Here is a 19179-nt window from a genome sequence, read left to right on the forward strand (position 1 = left end):
GATGGGTGGCCTTCAACTCCTGAACTTCAAAACACACTTTCTTTTGAATTACAAGTTTCCTGAGTTCCCAGCACCACCTCCAGTGTACAGGGGGCCTTCTTGACCAAACTGCTGGCCTGCTTTACAACAAACGGGTGCAGTGAAATGAAAGAGGCAACTGAGTGTTTTCTGGCTTAGGAGTTTTTGAATCGGCAGGCCTCAGTGCCTCTTTTTCTTTAAAGTCAATTCTACATGTACCCAAATAGCAGAACAGGACCTCCCTCAAGTGAGAACAAACAACCATTTGACACAAGCATTCACAAGCAGACTGCAGCTTGCTCATATACAGGTGGTCCTCACTTAACAACCATTAACTGGAACCAGAATTTCAGTTGCTAAGCGAAGTGGTCATTAAGCAAATCTGACCTGATTTTACCACCTTTTTTGCTGTGGCTGTTAAGCGAATCACCGCAGGCATTAATTGAACCACATGGTCATTAAGCAAATCACATGGTTCCCTGTTGATTTTGGTTGCCAGAAGCCAGCTGGGAAGGTTCAAAATGATAATCCCATGACCATGGGATGCTGCGATGGTCATAAATGTGAACCAGTTGTCATGTGCCCAAATTGTAATCATGTGACTGCAGGGATGCTGTGAGAATTGTAAGTGAGAGGATTGGTCATAAGTCCGAACCATCACTAAACGAATGGTGCAGTTTCCAGCATTTATCCCTGTCTCACAATTGACAATTGTGGCTCCAGACACAGTCATTTAAAAAAAAGTGAGGACTACCTGTAGTTGCTCCATATTTAGCGCTTAGATTCTGAACCTAAACAGGAGTGATCTGGTGAGGTGAGACCTTGCAGGCTTTGGGTACTCTAGTGGGGGAATCATAGGCCCTGTGCGATAGTCACCCACGCTAACACAACTCACAAGCCTTGGGGCAAACAGAAAAAGTACATGATGGCGCCAAACACCATCCAATCAGAGATCGTTTTTGGCTAGCAGTTTCCAGCATTTATCCCTGTCTCACAATTGACAATTGTGGCTCCAGACACAGTCATTTAAAAAAAAGAGCAGAAATCAACTGTTTAAAAAAAGAAAAGGAAAAAAGAACATCAAAAACCCCACACGCCCCTCAACAAAGAGATCTGGCAAAAATGAAAATGCATGACCAGTCCTGTAAAATCACGTTACGGTAGTTGAGATGGTATTTTGGCTTCCTTGGGGGAGCTGCCTGCTTCCCTCGGTTGTTCTCGTTTGCTCTGTTGGGCTTGCTCAAAAGCCAGGCGTGGAAACATTCCGGTTACGCTCCTGCGCGCGAGACGTCTGGGGTTATAAAGGTATAAAACTCTGCTTGCTACAAGCAACATGTTTCGTAAATTTGTTAAACTCCGTTGGTCACAGGTTGCAAGTGGGCAGCGTCTCCCCACCCCGCCCCCTGGGTGCCCAATAAACACAACAGACGAATTTTTTGAGTTTCAGCGTGATTGGGCAGGCTCAAACAGAAAATTCGGGCGCTCCCTTCTTTGCCCTCAGCATCAGCCGTCGGATTCGGAATCCAGTGAAAGGGTTTATCCACAGCAGAGAAGGTTGGCCCCCAAAGACGGATTTCATTCCTTCCCAGCGCAGCCTCCGCTCCCATGTGGGCTTCTCGCTCTTCAGCCTTTCAATCTCCTGCAAATTAATTGGACTTTTGATAGGCACGGATATGGAAGTCTGCAAACTCGGGGCGTGCGCCGAGATTCACCCTCTCAGAGGTTCAGCCTCTCAGCTGGGGCGCGGCGCGTGGGAGACGGGTGGGTTGGAACCCGAGGTCCGAACTGCAAGGGGGGAGTCTTACCGTTTCATCATTGCATATTGAATGGATCTGAGTGCCAAACATCACGGCCGTGAACATGAGAAACAGAAACCCTTCAAGGCACAAGAAAATCAGCAGGATCACAGTCACAGGCGGGGAAAAGTCACTGCATTCTGGGAAGGAAGGAAGAAAGGAAGGAAGGAAGGAAGAGTCTGAATCCAGACTCATATTCATCATATTCACAAGGTCTTTTTAGAATAATTAGCAAGTCAGCATAAAGAACTGTGGGGTGGAATCCAAAATTAGCTAGCAAATGGCTGGGAGCCAATACAAAGGACTGTATTTATAGGAAGTATAAAAACATTGTACAACATAGCGAAGGGATAGGCATGTTACCAGGGGGTGGGGTTGAGGGTCACAGAAGGTGGGAACTTATTACACATGTTGGCCAGACCGTTTAGGAGATTCCCACTGGCTTTGAACAGTGACAATCCAATTTTAAGGCTTCAAAAACTTCCTTCAAGTTAAGGTGGACTCCTGAAAACTTCATGGATACATCTCTAAATCAGAAGGCATTTGGTAGGCCCTTTCCAACTACCACATTTTATTCAAAGCCAGAAGCTTTGACATGGCTCTCTTCTTACAGTCCATTTAAAAATGTTGGCAACAGTACAGAAAAGATTGTTCACTGCCTTCCTCCAGGATGCACTTTTGACTTCCTAATCTAATCTTCGACCCTGGGATTTGCTAGTGGTCTCCTATCCAAATACTAATCGGGGTGACCCAGCTAATTTCTAAGCCCAGATATGGTCAGACACCTGCTGAGATGGAATTTTAGGACTTACATTACAGTTTTCATGACTGCCACAGCAAAATATCTGAGGAAACTGTGCCGGCAATATTCAACCATCATGTTGAATTGGGGGTGGGGGTGGGGGTGGGGGTTGAAGGCCCCTTGCAGTTCTGGCACCACATGCACCCCAATATAGCAAAATATGACCCAGATACATAGTGCTTTCTCTATGGGTCTATTGCAGCATGATCTAAGCATCACCTATACTTCCATGCATAATTCAAAAAGGCAATTATTTCGAAAACAAAACTAAAAACATCTGTCTGTTGGAACATGTCACTCTAGCTCTCAAGAAAATGCTCTTCTGGAAATGCTCCAGCAGTTTCCTTAATGAAACAGAATGATGTGCACCAAGAACACTCAACAGCTGATTTCAGTTTTCAGGGTCCTAAACCTTTTGGAGTCTATGTTTCAAAAAGGTGGTCTTCTCCCAGGAAATCTAACAGCCTTCTAATTTCCTTTTTCAAGACCCGTCTTCCACTGGCACTCCATCCCTGGAGATAAATTGGAAGAGGTAATGGTTCTTCTGCAAAACCTTGCCCAAACAGAGTGAGAAGGCCCCTTATTTGATCAAATTTAGGCACCAATTGAATTATTTACTGTTTAAGAACTACGTCTCTTTTTAAGATGTTATTTGGCTTTTGTACAGTTTTAATCATTCTGGCTTATCTTCCTCCTTCTCATTGACGGCTGCCACCGCTGGCTTTTGTAGTCAACGATTTAAAACCCTCCCATGGTTTCAGATTTGCAGCGCAGTTTCTTTATGGTCGTACGGCACTTGAATACCCTACTAGAAAAAGCGATTTAGGCATGCTTAAAATAAATCGATCAAAGGCCACGTGCTCACTTACCAATCCACTGACCTCGGACACAGGAAAAGAACTGAAATCCACACAGGATAAGAGCATGAGATGAAATTAGAGCTATGTACATCTGGAAAGGAGGGGAAGATTAGGACAAGATTAGGGTCTGCAAGGCAAGTCTGGAATGCTACTTGCAAGGCAAGTCTCTCTTCCATTACTTCTCATCCATTTATTTATTTTCTCCACTCTGAGGCTGCCCGACTCCACAATGACTTGGGGCAGCTTAGAAATAAAAAGGAAAAGAAAACTATGCATATCAAAGAGAAAGAACAGAGCTGACTGGAAGACAGGACCCAAAGTTCAAACAGAAAAAAAAAAAAGAAAAAGAAATGCTCAGCCATCATCCTAACACAAGGAAGGCCTGAGAGAAAGCCAAAAGAGTAGGAACAGTATGGATTTCGGGACGGATAATATTCCACAAGGCAGGCACCATCACCAAGGAGGTGACTGTGGCATTAAAGCGTCACCAGTAATATGATCTGCAAATTTAAATGTCCAGCTACATTTCTCCCCAATTTGTGATAAAGAAATAACAATTCTTACTCACAGTAAAAAGCACAAAAAACCTCTGGTTCCTTTCCCCCACACAGTTATTAACCCATGGACAGTGATGATCCATCTTCCGAATACATCGTTTGCAAATACTGACGGAATTTAAAGAGTAAAAAAAAAAAAGCGATAGAAAAAGGTTATGTGCGTTTTGGAGCCAAAAGCAGAATCAGTTTCCCTGAAAGTCCAAGGTATCTGCGTACAATAAACAAGCCAGATATATTTATTGTTTTATGAACTAGACAAAACTTTCCAGCTGAAACACTGGAGGAATGACCAGGCCAATATACAATTATGTAACTCATTACCAAAGCAACTAAGATAAACTAAAGGAGATACTGAAAACCACACTGGTTTCAAACCGACCAGTCTTAAATGTGAATGTGTAATATAATGCCAGGCTATTTTAGACTACTTAGAAGCATGATACAGGTAAGATTTTTGTCATATGGTTTGGTCTCCAATATAGATCAATATATTTGAAATTATGAAAGCCAGTGTGGTGTAGTGGTTAAGGCATCAAGCTAGAAACCGGGAGACCGTGAGTTCTAGTCCCACCTTAGGCATGAAGCCAGCTGGGTGACTTTGGGCCAGTCCCTCTCCTCAGCCCTAGGAAGGAGGCAATGGCAAACCATTCCTGAAAAACCTGGCCAAGAAAACTGCAGGGACTTGTCCAGGCAGTCTCCGAGAATCAGACACGATTGAACAGATTAAAAGAAATGACATTATAGAAAACTTTTGTGTCGCCAGGCTCCCAGCCTGCCCTATCTTTTTTATACTTTTTCAGCAGAAAGAAATGGAAAAGTAGCAATGCAAAAAAAATCTTTTCAGAACCAACCCTGTCTTGAAGAATGCCTCTGAGCATCCAATGGGCCCCGTGAGCGTTCTCAAAGCATGAAAATGCTGGGAAGCTGCCATCCGGGGCTTTGCCTGGAAGGGTGCCCCACCTGCCCAGGATGAGGACAAAGATGGCAGGGCGGGGGGCCTTCGTAGCCTGGTCTGCCTCCTGTGCAGCCCTCTGGTAAAACCCCTCCCAAAAGCAACTTTGTAAAAGCACCCACCATCCATCCCCAAACTTTAAAATGTGTCTAAGAATTGGGGATTCCCAGGGTAGGACTTTCACGCTGAACAAACAAGAGTTTTTCCGATAGGAGCGAGGATACAGCACGCCACTTTGCTACAAGTCTCCTCTGCAACAATTCTAAAGTGGAGCATGCAAGAACTCCGCCTGGCTTTGCAGCTGCAGAGAGTCAGGAAGATGACCTTGATGGAGATAGGCAAGAGCTGTTACCTAGGCAAAAGGGGCTGAAACACTTTTTAAATTCTGAGAAACAAGACAACATTCAGAAGCGGCTCGGGCAGATGCCTCCTTAATTCACAGAACTGTGAGAAGGAAGAGGAGACAGAGCTCAGACAGACTTGCAAGGATCTGTTATTACAGCCCATCTAAACAAAATTAGCTCTAGCCTTCCTGGAGAGCTGATTTCATGGTTTGGCCTACCTAGGGGGGCTGACAGCAGCTGAGACTGGGCTGGGGTGGGGGGGCAGCATTTTCCTCTGCCTTTCAAACAGGGCACTTGCGTATCACGGTCTGGGAAACGAGCCTGCTGTAACGGAGGCCGACGAGCTCTACCGTCATTTTCAGCGGAAGTGAGTGCTCCCTACCTCCCCCAGCCTTTAACGTTTGTCTGAATCCTCCACTTAAAGCAGTGAGGGGCTGAGCCAAGCTGAAGCAGCTGCTGCACTCAAGAAGTCGGCACCTAGGAAACCACCCCCTTGTGCTCTTTGGCTGAGTGTGTTCCAACAAAAGGGAGACACCTTGAAATAAGGAATGACCTCAATCCACGCTTCTGGGGCAGCGGGGGCCACTTAAAACACGGAGAGTGGTCTCTTCTGAGAAAACTCCCAGGAAACAAGGCTATGCTTCAGAGAAAAAGAGTGAGGATTTGAAACGTCACTCGGGGCAAAGACACACATCGTTAGAAGTACCTTTGTGTGTAGGTGTCTCTACCGGTACACCTTTCAATGCAGGAAGGCACTTTTGTACAAGGCTAGGGTGGAACTAAGTAACCCCCCTACCCCCGGTTGTAATTTGGAGGAAGATCACTCTCTCTTCTCCAGGGGAGAAGCTGCATTGAAAGGAGACAACCCCAATGGGACCTCAAGGCAGCAGTGAGGAGATGGGCTTGCACCTCAGTCCCAGCTGGACAAGGAGTTCCTCAAACTACGCACTTGTGAATGCAAATCAAGGATGGTGCTAAAGATACCTGCAGTGATGGGCACGTTCTGGCTTCACGCTGCAACATTTGGGGCACTTGTAGATGACTTCACCTGGTTTCAGCTGCAAACTCTCCATGTATTCTTTTGTAGCATTTCCTTTGGGGACAGCACCCTAAAACGTCAGAAAGACAAAACTCAGTCATCCAGAATGAGGCTATTCATTTCTGGTGGGTGCCCTGATCTCGTGTTCTCCGGGGACGCTGCGCTTCAATTCCCAGACTCCCCAAGGCTGCACTGGCCGTGGGATCATAGGAAGCGTGAACCCACGGGGTTGAGAAAGCGTTCTCGGCACGGCACCCAAGAGGGCTGGCCGCTCTACTCACTGGATCCGTCAGCATTGTTCTTAGGTGAGAAGACAAAGCAAGCACAGCCAAGCAGTTGAAGAGGACCCCGTTGACCAGGGAGTACCAGAAGTCTTTGGAAGGCAGCAACATGACGAAGGTGACCACAAAATCCGCGTAGACAACCAGAAGCCAGGTCATCACTGCGCAGACCATGCCGCAGCTGTCGCGGATGAACCAGACACGGTCTCCCGGGTCACACTCGGAAGACGATGAGTCGTAGCAGTCATTTTCAGCAAGCAGCGGATGATGTTCAACTTCACGCAACCTGTGCCCAGATGACTGCATGATTTTCTGGACTGGCCCTATGGAAAAATAACAGGTGGGTAGCTGTGCACCAAGGCCCCCGGACAGCACAGATGTCACCTTCTATTATCAAGGCATAGAAACCAACCTTGGGGCACAGCTTGCATTTCCCCAAACCATTTTTTTTTTTTAGGGAAAAGGAATTTAACAAGAGACTAAAGCAGAAGATGGACATAGAATTGCTGCCCAGAATCACTTTGACAGGAGGGGCAGCTATATAAATTGAAATAAAGCAATAAATATCTGGAATAACACAACGTTTTTCCTTTTTGAGAAAAATAAAGTTATAGCTGTTAGAACATGTATGTCCCTAGCCTGTTACGGCCAATTCCAGCCATCAAATCATTTCTGATTCCAGTGGAGGGGAATGGATCAAGAAGCATTTCTGTTATAATTTTAAGTCACTTTGCTTTTAATCAATTCTTTATTACTTCTTTTTGCTCTCTCTCAGCCCTAGGGAAAGCCCCCCCTTTTTTTTCCTTTAGAATTTTCTGCATATTTTTCTCTTTTATTGGATTTGAATTGACTCCAATCTCTACACTTACTTACATCTACATCTCATCCCACATTTTCCCTTTCTTTTCATCTACAGTTTCTTCTGAAACTTCTTTTTCAGCTACCTCTCCTTTCTCCAGAAAAACAAAAAAGTCTGCAAGGTGTGAAATTCCCCAAAGAGAGAAGAGTGCTTCTGCAGACAGCTCATGGGTCAATCTTGAGTCTTTTACAAAAGACAAGCAAATTAAACTAGATGAAGTGGGTGTCTGCTTTTGCACTGGGTGAAAACTAATGTAATTACATGCATCTCAAATAAATTCTAAATGCCACTGCAGATTACAAAAACTTGGAAGCAGGGCAGAACACAGTAACAGATTTAACAACCCATCCTATTCAAATCTGAGGCAAGTCAAATGCAATAGGAAGTACTCCAGATTAAGCGTGCCCAAGGTTGATTTTAGCAGACACATCACCAAACATTTAAGATCCCAAGGTTTTTTTTCACGAGGCTGGCTGCATATGATAAGAACTTCCAGAAGTCCCCAAGTCAGCTCTTGACTCTGCAACCAGGTGACTTAAGCAAGATTTCCCCAAGATGGTGCCCTGCAGATGAATTAGAACTGCTACTTCCAGGACACCCAGCCAGGATGGCCAAACCACTCCCTTGGCTTCATCTTTGTATCTGCAACATGAAGCCAATTATCCTAGGGCTATCATACAGAATCCTTGGATCCCTGCCCCTCATGGTTAATTAAGGCTGGCTTTCAACATCCACATCACAGGAGGAAGGCATGCCATGATTAATACATTTGACACAATATTGGGTTTATTTTATGGGTGGCTTTATTATTTTATTATTTTGGAGGGGGGTGGGGTTGCTCAGCGATGTTTTTGATTCTTAGCTTCTCAAAGCCTGCTGGAATAATAGGTGGCACAGAAATAAAGCAAGCAAGCAAATAAATAAATGAGTCAAGAATTTGGACTTGGCAAAATGGGCAGTGATGAAATATGAAATATAGATAAATAGATATTTGAAAGTGGTCTGCAAACTATCTGATGCAGATCACAAATCAAATACCTGCTTCTATGAGGATGGAAGAACAACTGATCTTACATGGTTCTGGAAAGCAGAAAATCACTAAAGTACTCGGTTGAAGAGAAAGAGACAGGGAAGGACATGAAAAGAGTGGGGAAGCGGTTCACCATGCCACAATATCCAGATCTTTGCAAGGCGTTTTAACAGACGCTTGTAACCAGTCATCTAATCCCAGGAACAGTTCCACCCCGCCCTTGCTCACCATGTTTGGTTCCTCAAAAACAATCCTTGGTGAGAGAGATTCTCAAAACTAAAAGAATAACACCATCCTCCCGCCCTGAGAACTGTTCACAATACAGGGTAGGCTTCAGAACTCTCAAAATGGGCTGATTTGACCACCTCAGTTCAAAATTAATTGTTCTGAAATTCATGTTTCCTGAACCGGCACAGCAATGGATGTCATTACACAGCATTCTGGCTGCGAGTAAAGACAGCTTATTGTGCAACCTACAAAAAGGGTTTCTGAAAGATGACTTTACAGTCCTCCTCAGAGACATGAAGTTGTGGTCTTTCATGTTATCTATCCACACACCATTAGCCATTCCTAGAAGCATAATTTGAGCAGCCCAAATGCCTTTTCCAGTGTAGCCCTCAATCTCCTTGCAGTCAGGTGATAGATTTCTCATCAATGGAGATGGCTTAAGTTGCAGGCAGGCAAGAAATAAGAAATTCGAGATCATCTGTGCAAACTAATTTCCTGGATGCTGGAATGAAGTCACCTCGTTCATTTCTTCAAATCCTTTCTTCAAATTCCAGTTTTCCATGAAGGGGTTAGCATGAACTTCTACCTCCCAAAACACAATCCAACTACAGCATATGACTGAAATAAAAACAAAATAAAAGTCTTCCCCTCTTTACCACTGCTTCCTTTTCTCACAGTTCTTCTGGTTGGGCTTCTTGACTGTAAGACCCTTGGGGAGGAACCTGTCTCCACTTGACTTATTACAACAGGGTGCTCATGAAATCCTCCTCCTCCTTGATTGACCAATCACTGGGCTTCCGTTGTTTAATACTGTTTTCATGTGCTTAAATAACTTTAGCTGTACTAAATGATTCTGTCTTTTAAATTACTTTCACATAGGAACCAACTATGATTTATTTTTCAAAAAATCAGCCTTTAGGAAATAAAAAGTTCTGCTTTTGATCCGTCTTTCAGTCCTTGTTTTCCTGGCCGGCCTGCTCTTTTCCTTGCACATGGAGAATTTTTGCTTTGCTGGTGGGAACATTTGCTGAACCACATTTGGTGTCTTGAGTGAAGCTCTAACAAGCTTCATTGAGGCACAACTGCCTCATTAAATCCAGGCTCGCTAGGGAAGGAAGGAGGCCCCAGTGAGCTCCCAACTATTTGAACAGAAAATCAAAGTATTGTGAACAGCTGCAGTGTAACCCTTTAAAATGCCAGGAATGGCAAGAAATCCTAGACACGCTTTTCATCCTAAAACCCCTATTGATTCAGTGCTATTACAGTCGATGGCAAAGAGCAACTCTGAAAGCACTCTATTGATTTGGCAATATCTGAGCAGATGCTTTTCTATTTCCCCACAGATGACAGCTTCCTTTCCCCTACAAACCAGCATACTTGAATGCAGTTTTAGAGGCACTTTGACCAGTCTGAGTACCATCCTTGATTTATCACAAATCAAGGCATGAACCTGGTCCTTGCAAACTGAACCAAACAAGGACAAAAGGAAGATAGGACAATCTACATTCTCTTCCTCATTGTTACTATAAATAGGGAACAAAGCTGCTGTGAAGAGGTCCAGCAGATATAAGGTGGATATTAAGGTCAATAATGCAAACACTGCCTCGCGGGAGAATAGTGACTTGGTGGTTTTAGGCATGGCTCATGAAAGTGAGAAAGAAGCAGGCTCAAGATACAGCTAAGCATCAAGTCAAGGTAAACTAAAGTTTGTGTAAAGCTGGTTCCAGTACTGAAGAAATAATTTAACCAACATTGCCTGACAATTTATCCCATTTTAAAAGGACAGCTACCAGCCAGAGTTACTCAGGTCCTACATAAAGCCTGTATACCGTACACAGTGTAGTTGAAATGGATCTAAGTTCAGAGTAGGAAATTGAGTATCAGAAATGCCTTAAAGATGGAGAGAGTGGTCTTGTTCTTCTTTTATTCCTCCTTCCTTGCAACATCTGGGTCAGGAGAGGACCTTCTCATTTCCAAAAATGTTCTGCAAAAACTTTCTGCAAACTATATTGGTCTCTATTCAAGAAAGCCCACTAGGTAGAAAGGAAAAGGGAGAGACCGGAAAGAGATGGAAAAGGAGGTTAGAGAGAAAGGAGAATACAACGCAATTGTTCTATTAACATTTGCTCTGCTGGAAAAGGGGTAGCTGGATCAAATCAATTAACTGGCGTGGGAGCTCAGCATCCTGGGTCAATGGAATGGCTCAGACCAGGGTTTCTCGACCTTGGCAACTTTAAGACGTGTGGACTTCAACTTCCAGAATTCCCCAGCCAGCATATGCTGGCTGGGGAATTCTGGGAGTTGAAGTCCACACGTCTTAAAGTTGCCAAGGTCGAGAAACCCTAGTTCAGATACAGGTCAGGTTTCTTTATTCCTGACTTACATAATGGATGAACTTACTTGTGACGGCTTGGCATACACTTTAACAAAAAGCACACCTTCAGCTTGGCGTTATATCAAAGAGCTTTGAGATGCCTCAACATTATGTATTTCCTTTCCCCGCTATCCTATATGGCTGCCAAGGCTCTTCCAGCCCTTACCCTCTATGATCCTGGTCTGTGGCAAATTGTTAGGTCACGCAAACTGGTGAACAAATCAGGGTCCATTCATGCTTTATGTCTGAACCACCCCAATGCTTAAGACCGCTAGGAATCCAACTGAAAAAAGTACACTCTGCAGCAATAAAACAGCCAATCTTGATGTTCTCTTTGGAAAATAATCAGCCTAACAACAAACAACAGCCTAACTATCACTTGATAAAGCCAGGAAAACAGAAATCTTCATTTTTGGTACACAGTTCAGAGCTTAATCCACGGAGCAACTCGGCAGCAAAAACCTGGTTCTCTTTTTTCAGAGGTGCTGCAGAAGTTAAAAGACTAATTGTTAGTAGGAGGAAGGAAAGATGTCATAAATGGGTGTGACTTGTTGAAAACCAAAAAAATGTGATCAAACGTTAGACTGAAAAAAAAAAATCACTCAGACCTCACGCTGATGCACACAGCTTTCACATAAAGGATCTCTTTCAAACCACAAATATTTTAGACAGAGCTCAATTGTTTTGCAGCTTTATAAAGTTGCCTATATTAATCTTCCCCAACCTGGTGCCCTTCAAGTATACTGCACTGCAGTTGATGCGTATCCTCGCCAGCACACTCTTAGCCAAGACCGAGGGCGTTTGATCTTGTATATCGATGGCAGATACAACGCTTTCAACTTTGGGACTTCAAGTCCATTTTCTCAGTCACTACAATATCAAATAAGCAAGTTTTGTCATTTGCAGCATAAAGGCAGTAACTGTAGGACACAGGAACTGATGGAGGGGACATTAACAGTGAGATGCAGCAACAGCTTAAACTATTAACAGTACAAATAGCTCAGCTCATATAAACAGAACAATGCCAGTCAAGGACTTGTCCTATGAATAATGTGAACTCTTGATGCATACCTGCTAAAATACATCTCCCCCGCCCTGGGCCAAGAAGCTGCAATTTCAAAACAGCCTAGTCACGTGTGTGTGGCAACTAGCCATCAAAATCCAGTGGTGCTTCCAACATCGGTCAACCACACTTCCCTAAACTGCCTATTTGGTGGAGAAGACTCCCATGGCTTTCCAGTGGAAGAGTTGCAGCTGGTTCACAAACTTCACAACTTTTACCTGCTGCTTTGGCTTTACACAAACCTGGGTAAGAGGTGTAGAGATCCGTAAGCGTGGCTGCTTCTAATGGCCACCTACTCTGAATGCGCAGGGAAGAAGCAGGCTGAAGAATCCAGAATGTCTACATACCTGTCAAGGACAACTGTTAGTCTGACATCTTGCTGTTCCTTTGGACTTCTAAGATGCACACGATCATATCTGGTGTAACCTGCACAAGCATAATAAAACCGCTTGTTGGTCACAATCAGAGCAGCCTGAGGGAAAGAAGAGTGGAGCATCACCTGGGAAGTACAGATCATCTGTTGGACATGAAAGCACGTGCCCATTTGAGAAGCACTTTTGACCTCTGGCTCACTTATCAAGTTCGGGCACCTCCCCTTCTCTGGATTGAATCCTGACTCTCTAGGAAAAGGAAGGAGATGGCGAGAGAGGTTTTTCATTCTTCCGAAGAGAGGCTGTGGTTAACAGACGGCGTTATCCGCCATCAGCTGTTTCAGGAAGTGTCGAATTCGAGCCATCTGCCCTGCTCACTTGTTGCCCAGCTGTCTACAGGCCATTTCCATATTCCTGTTCCAGAGGGTTATGACCCATCTGGGAGACAGAATACATGCTGTCCATGGGCCGCACTGGAAGATGGTTCTGATCTTGCAACTGCCACAAAATACGGTGGCTAGAATGACTTGGAACCATTTTTGTCAGGGTTAAAACTTCTACTTCTGTGTTTCCAGGTATTATTCGTTGGCTTGAGGTTGGCTTTTAAAGGCTTGGCTCCCTAAAGGTTGTTTCTGTTACATGAAATATATCCTTCTTAGACATTTCTTTCCAGGGCATTTGTGGTAATTTTGTTCCAGAAATTGCTTTGTCAGTCACCCGCTCTGTTCACTTTTAGGGGCTAAGCTATTATTTTATTCCCCATGCTTCCAACTAAACTGCCATTTAATTTCACTTCTATTGTAGCATTTATATATATTTTTAACCATTTTATTATTCCTCTTTTGCTATTTTTGCAGGATATCTGTGGGTTCTGGTATATTGATTTTTGCTATTAATGTTTTAATTTGATGTACTTTTCTCTTATTCTAAGTGGAAAACCTAAAGAAAGCTAAAAAGTAGGAGAATACAGTGGCCATTACGTAGCCAAAACACCAGGGTCCTACATGTGAAAGGAAGATGTCAGCAAATCCAAGAAAAATTGCTAGTTTAGGGCAAATGAAAAAAAAATCATTAGAGAAAAAACAAAATAAAATCCTTCCCCAAATAGCTCTTTTGAGAAAACTCAACAGCACAGAATGTGAAGCAAATCCATGCATCTCATAAATGAACTGATCCAAATTAGAACAGGGACTTTCCCCGTGCCAAGCCAAGCCTTCAGTTTATTAAACTGACCCTAGCTGTGAGCAAAACTGGGGAGCAAAGTGAGTTTTTGAGGAAGGGGAATAAAGGCTGTGTTCCCAGAATAGAAAAATCCACTGATTCCAGTATCTGGATCCCAGGGAGAAGACATCTACACTAATGATGCCAGCAAAATTGTTGCCTACAGTCAAGATGCTGTTTCAAAGATTTCTCTGGAAACTAATGCTCCTTTGGATCAACATATCCTGTCTTGGAGGAAATCAAGCCAGTCAGCCTTTTATTGTCCAGGAAAAGCAGCAGCTGCAGGAGGCTCAGCCGGCTTCTAAGCACCCAATTAACCCCCTCTTGATTATTTATTCCAAGTATTGCACATCCAAGGTCACAGTTGCTCCACTACCGCTAACGGTGATTTGCCTGTAACTGAATATTCAAAGCTATGCTAAGTTACATGTTTTTCCATGGATGCCTCTCCTTGAGAGGACCAGCTGTGATTTAAGCAAAGCTTCTCACTGCCCTAAAGCCAGCTTCTGCTTTTTTTGCATTTCCAAGCTGTCGGTTGCAACATACCCGTAATTGGTTCCTTAAGCCAAGCCCCTTCTACTTACAAGTTATGGGGGTGACATGTGCTAGGCGTGAGGACGAAGGGGGCTGGGAAGTTCTGCAGGGCACCCACGTCCTGCCTGACCCACATCATGGGCATGGTGTGGTGGTTCCATTCTGGCAGTTGGGCTCTTCTTGTTGAGACTTGGGACCTGCCTCAGGTCCACAGGCATCTTCATCAGCAGGGCCTGGTGAAACTATGATGTCACAGAGCTCTCTCCAAGTCTTTGTGAGCAGGGCAGGGCAAGAAGACCACCCTGCTGAAGGAGCTGAGGTAGGAGCATAGGCATGTCCAGACGGCCACTAACATGGGGACAACATTCATGGGAGTATTAAGCCAAACTCTGAAAATGGTCACCAACATCACCATTCACCCATGGGAAGATTAATCAAGTCTTTGTTCTGCTGATGATTATAACAGCTCAGGAACACCGTTTTGCTTTCCGCAATAACACACATGGATAACCCCAATGCAGACTTTGGAGACCTATGACAGAAAGGAGCCCATCTTTTCTCCCTACCAGCAACCAGCCAGGAATGGGACAAGCTAAGACTTGAGTAACTGGGCAAACCATAGTACGTTTCATGTTTTGCTAGTAACATTTGTAACGTAGCTCAGAAAGATGTTTTGTGCTTTTATTCAGCTGCAACACTTGACTGTCCACATTACTTTTCTCTCCTCATTCTTTTTAAGACTGAAATAAATAGGCATCTATTTTTTAACCTTCCATTTAGCAGTCTTTAATCTCTTCCCTAAGGCACTGGATTGATCTGCCCTCCACGTTCTGCAATGCATCCTTCCTCTAACTTCTGCACGCACTGGCCAGATTGATATGCAGATGGCCAACTACTGAAGGAAGGGGATGGGTGGGTGGTTAGGCACCTGTTCCATCCAATTATTTCTATATCCAACAGCATTCTTACTGAGGCAGAATCTCCACTAATGACTTGCAGTGTCTTTTAGAGTCAACCAATTACTGTTGGGTGGCCAGGCAGGGCACTGGCCTGGTGACACCAAAAAGAACAGAAATAACCTGAGATTTTGCAAGGCAATGCGAAAGCCTACCCATTCTTTTGGGTGTCACTTCCTGGATGCAGTCGGGAGGCATGCTCTCATTCGGTATCAAAATACCCTTGGCATGCAAAACACGAGTTTCAATTCACTTTTTTTCTTCATAAAAGAAACTAAAGCTAGGTAAGTGTCCCAGTCCCTCAGGAAAGATTCTAGTTGGAAAGGGTAACAGTCAAGGAACTACACAAACAGCCCAGACAAGTTCAGTAGAATTAATTTCACATTATTCTCTAGAAGCATCGCTGCTAAGAGCTTAGGATAGAATTTGGTTTCAGATTTACAGCCAGAAATACCTGAACCCAAGTCCAACTCATCACAACCAAGCAAGCTGGTTAATTCTAACTTTTAAGGAAATGAGCTATACTGTTTAAAGGATTCTTTTCTCTGCCCCAATTTAATCATCTCAAGTTTTCATGCCTTAAATGAGGATACAGAGTATCATGGAAAGTTCCATTTGATGTCAACAGCGGTATTTAAGAGTTTAATAGATAAAGAACTGGATACTCTCCAGATATTCTCAACTTCAGTTCCCATCAGTCCATCACCTATAGGAAAGAATTACAGGAATTGTAGTCCCAACATCTGGAGAGCATCAGTCTCTCCATTCCTGGTTTTTACTAAGAGGTTTTCAGAGAAGTGTTTTTACAAACAGCAAAATTTTTCCTGTTTTTTTTTCTATAAATTTTTAATGGAAGAACTGTCTACAGTTCTCTCTCTAGCTCAGGATTTGCTAGTAAATTAATAATGTCAAATAAAGCCATTAAAAACCTTCAAAGGTTCTGCATTCTGTGGTAATATTTCTACTGTATTTACAGACACTCTCTAAAATAAAATAAAAAAAACAGAAAAACCATGTACATAAATAATGCAAAAAGGTACATCGGGAACTACACAAGAACGCAAAACCTGTGTATACTTTCACACAGGTTATCCAGTTGTTTCTTCTGCAGTCTTCTTAAATTATATCATGTGCAAAGGAAGTTTGGAAGAGTAAAAAGCTTCCTGATTTCTCTGCTGGAAAGACAAATGCTGAGCAAAGAATCATCTCCTGATTATCAGCACCAGGTTCTCAGCATACAAACGATTTTTTAGAATTTTAAGTCTTTTTCCTTTTATTCCAATTAGATGTGAATCTTCTGTTTTATCTGCTGGTCTTTGACCAAATAAAAATTGATTTGATTTGAGTAAGACACTAGCAAGACAGAAAGCCAACTGTCACGTATTCAGTGTTGATTTTACACAAATTGAGGGCACAGAAACATATTAACAAAAAAACCCAATGTTCTTGTTTACAGGTTCTGTCCCTGATCCTGAACATTTGATGTCAGTGCCTAAAAAAAGGGAAAGAATTTATTCCCCAGGGCAGAGGAAAAAGGGGAATTTAAGCCCTGCATTAAGCAGGCCAACAGCACGATGAAAAAGCCTTGCTCTATTGAGAGGTGAGGACTCATCCCCAAAGCCAGAGTCCCCTAGAAAGGTTGGGCTCCAACTCCCATCATTCCCAGCCAGGGTTCCAAAGAGGGCAGGGCCAGTTGGGAATGATGGGAGATGGAGCCCAACCTTTCTAGGGGACTCTGGCTTTGGGGATGAGTTACTGGAGTTTCCCCAGAGGGCACCAGCTGTTTCCCCCCCAAATTGGGATGGGCTCCATCTCCCATAATCCCCTGCGGCTGGGGATTATGGGAGGTGAGGTCCGGGCCAGAAGAAGGGCAGGCATCCAGCAGACAGGAGTGGCTGGAAGGGGGCGGGGCTACCAAGAGCAGCGCCGAAGGGAAAAGCCGGGAGGGGCGGGGCCAGCTGTCGGGGCGGGGCCGGCGGGCGGGGCCTCCCTGTGCCCCGCCCTCTGCCCCTGACAGACTCACCTCGCTTCGGCTCCTTCGGGGCTCTGCCTACCGCAATCCCGGCTGACGACGATGGCGGCGGTGCCGGCCGCATCCCGGCCCATCCCGGATGGAGGGACCCGTCCCCGCAGGCCCCGCCGGCTGAGGATCCGTCGCCGCGGAGGCAGCGCCGAGCAGGCGAGCTTGAGAAGCAGCCCGGCGGCCCGCGCATGCGCCCCGTCAAGCGCCTGTGGCCCGGCCCTCAGGAGGGCAGGGGGACGGCCGCGCATGCGTCAGAGGGCCGGGTTTTCCCCGAGGGGATAGAGGGAGGGAAGGGAGCAGCGTTCGAAAGTCAGGAATTCGCGACGACTTCAGAGGGGGGAGACTTCCCCGCCGCTTCTCTCATTTTCCCGAGGGACCGGAGTCGGGGGAATAAAACCCACGTGGCGTGTGGCCGGAGAGAAGGAAGAAGGGTAGCGTTTTGCCTTGTCTCCTGTTGAACTACATGCCGCTTGCTCCGCAAATGGCGCCCGTCAAAAGACATCGGAAGTGACGTTTGCTTGGGTGCCCCTCCTTATAGCTCCAACTCTAGGGCGTTCCTGTCCCGGCGCGGCTTGGTCCGCGCCTGCGCGGAACGCACGCTGTTTCTCCTGCCTTCGCTTTCAGAGACGTTGCGTTCGCCGATTCTGCAGCTCCGCTTGGCGATGCCCACCCCCCCCGCTTTCCGGGCTAGCCCTCACCTTTGCAATGCCTCTGGGCGTGTGCAGAATGCTTTTAGCGCTGTTCGTCCTTGCAAAGCTTTGGATTGGAAGGCTAACCATTTTCAGGGAAGGTCAAGCCCAGCATCTAGGCGACCCTCCCTGCTTGCGAAGAATGCATTTTATGGATGGGTTGATTTCTTGAAAGCGCTTCTTAGCAAGCCCCGGCCAGCCTCTCAAGGGAATTGTGCACTGAGCAATTGGCGCGGTGGGGCAGCGCAATAAAAGAATTGCGTGCAATTCTCGTTGCAAGTTGCAAAGATGCTATAGTACTCGACGAGTGTGGGTTTTCCCTGTAATTGTGCAATTCCATGCTCTGCTGGTCATTGACTGTCAATAAATACAATTGCAATTATTTGCAATTACAATTGTAATGATGATGATAACTTCATGCATGTTTGCTCAGCATAAGTCCCTCCCCTCCAGTTTTATTCCCCATTTATCAGTGAGAATGAAATACCATTATTATATATCCTGGTTCTGTCCATCTGGTAATACTAACAGTTGTAGGAGAGTGAACTGTCTTAAAACCTGAGAGAATTACATCCAAAATTCTCAGTTTTTTAAAGGCATGACTTGATCTGGAAGTGCTAGATGTGGGTACGAGGTTTTTTGTTTCAGACTGGCCTTTAAAATGCGGAAGGCTGTTGAAACAGTTTTCTCAGCCGCCAAAATATATTATTCCTGGAATGGAATTACAGTATCTTATTCCGTGTTATTTCAATGCTTTTGAAAGATCCTTCAGAACTTTAGAGGAAATGATAACTTCTAAATAAATGCTAAATGAAGAAGTTGGTGCCTCTCTCTGTTGACTGAATGTATGCCACTATTCCAGGTTCCTGTGAAAAAATCTAAGAAGAGCTTATTCCTATAGTCATTTAGTGGATGAAGTTCTGCTTTTGGGAAAGGCACACAGCAATTTTCTGTCTCTAATCGGGACTGGTTTGCCTGCGTCCGCCAGGGAGCAGCCTTCGATCAAAATAAGGAAGCACCTTGAAAAGGCAGGCTTCGTAGGCAGCATTTCAGTTTTCTTGGCCCCAAAGCACATCCTCAGCCCCTAGTTATAAATCTTCGTGGACTGTTCAGTTGAGGCTTCAATTTAGGGACCTGTATGTTTAATCATTCCCTTGCATAGACTCTTCCCAGCGCTTGGAA

At 44.7% G+C, this 19179-nt stretch overlaps 1 protein-coding gene across 4 annotated transcripts; it reads right to left on the reverse strand.

Annotated features, from left to right (window-relative positions):
- Nucleotides 1-964: 964 nt before the first annotated feature.
- ZDHHC7 (zinc finger DHHC-type palmitoyltransferase 7) lies at nucleotides 965-17485 on the reverse strand. Of its 4 annotated transcripts, none has more exons than XM_063312701.1 (8): nucleotides 17309-17485; nucleotides 12551-12629; nucleotides 6650-6972; nucleotides 6314-6438; nucleotides 4045-4141; nucleotides 3486-3567; nucleotides 1824-1954; nucleotides 965-1657 (listed from the first exon to the last, which is right to left on the reverse strand). In XM_063312701.1, exons 3-8 carry the CDS (start codon nucleotides 6953-6955, stop codon nucleotides 1481-1483), a joined length of 918 nt encoding a protein of 305 aa, XP_063168771.1. In that variant the 5' UTR covers nucleotides 6956-6972; nucleotides 12551-12629; nucleotides 17309-17485; the 3' UTR covers nucleotides 965-1480. The 4 variants fall into 4 exon arrangements, with proteins under 4 accessions (XP_063168771.1, XP_063168769.1, XP_063168768.1 ...); XM_063312699.1 differs by having other exon boundaries at nucleotides 12551-12675; XM_063312698.1 differs by lacking the exon at nucleotides 17309-17485 and having other exon boundaries at nucleotides 12551-13342.
- Nucleotides 17486-19179: the final 1694 nt, after the last annotated feature.

Source organism: Candoia aspera, chromosome 11 (assembly GCF_035149785.1).
Source record: "Candoia aspera isolate rCanAsp1 chromosome 11, rCanAsp1.hap2, whole genome shotgun sequence".
NCBI lineage: Eukaryota > Metazoa > Chordata > Lepidosauria > Squamata > Boidae > Candoia > Candoia aspera.

Excerpts from the sequence above, each read along its gene's own strand:
- ZDHHC7 (XM_063312701.1), bottom strand. The coding sequence starts at position 6,955 with ATGCAGTCATCTGGGCACAGGTTGCGTGAAGTTGAACATCATCCGCTG. Across the intron at positions 3,568-4,044 it reads GGTTTTTTGTGCTTTTTACT|ATGTACATAGCTCTAATTTC; the intron begins GTGAGTAAGAAT and ends CCTCCTTTCCAG. Across the intron at positions 1,955-3,485 it reads TGTCCGAGGTCAGTGGATTG|AATGCAGTGACTTTTCCCCG; the intron begins GTAAGTGAGCAC and ends CTTCCTTCCCAG.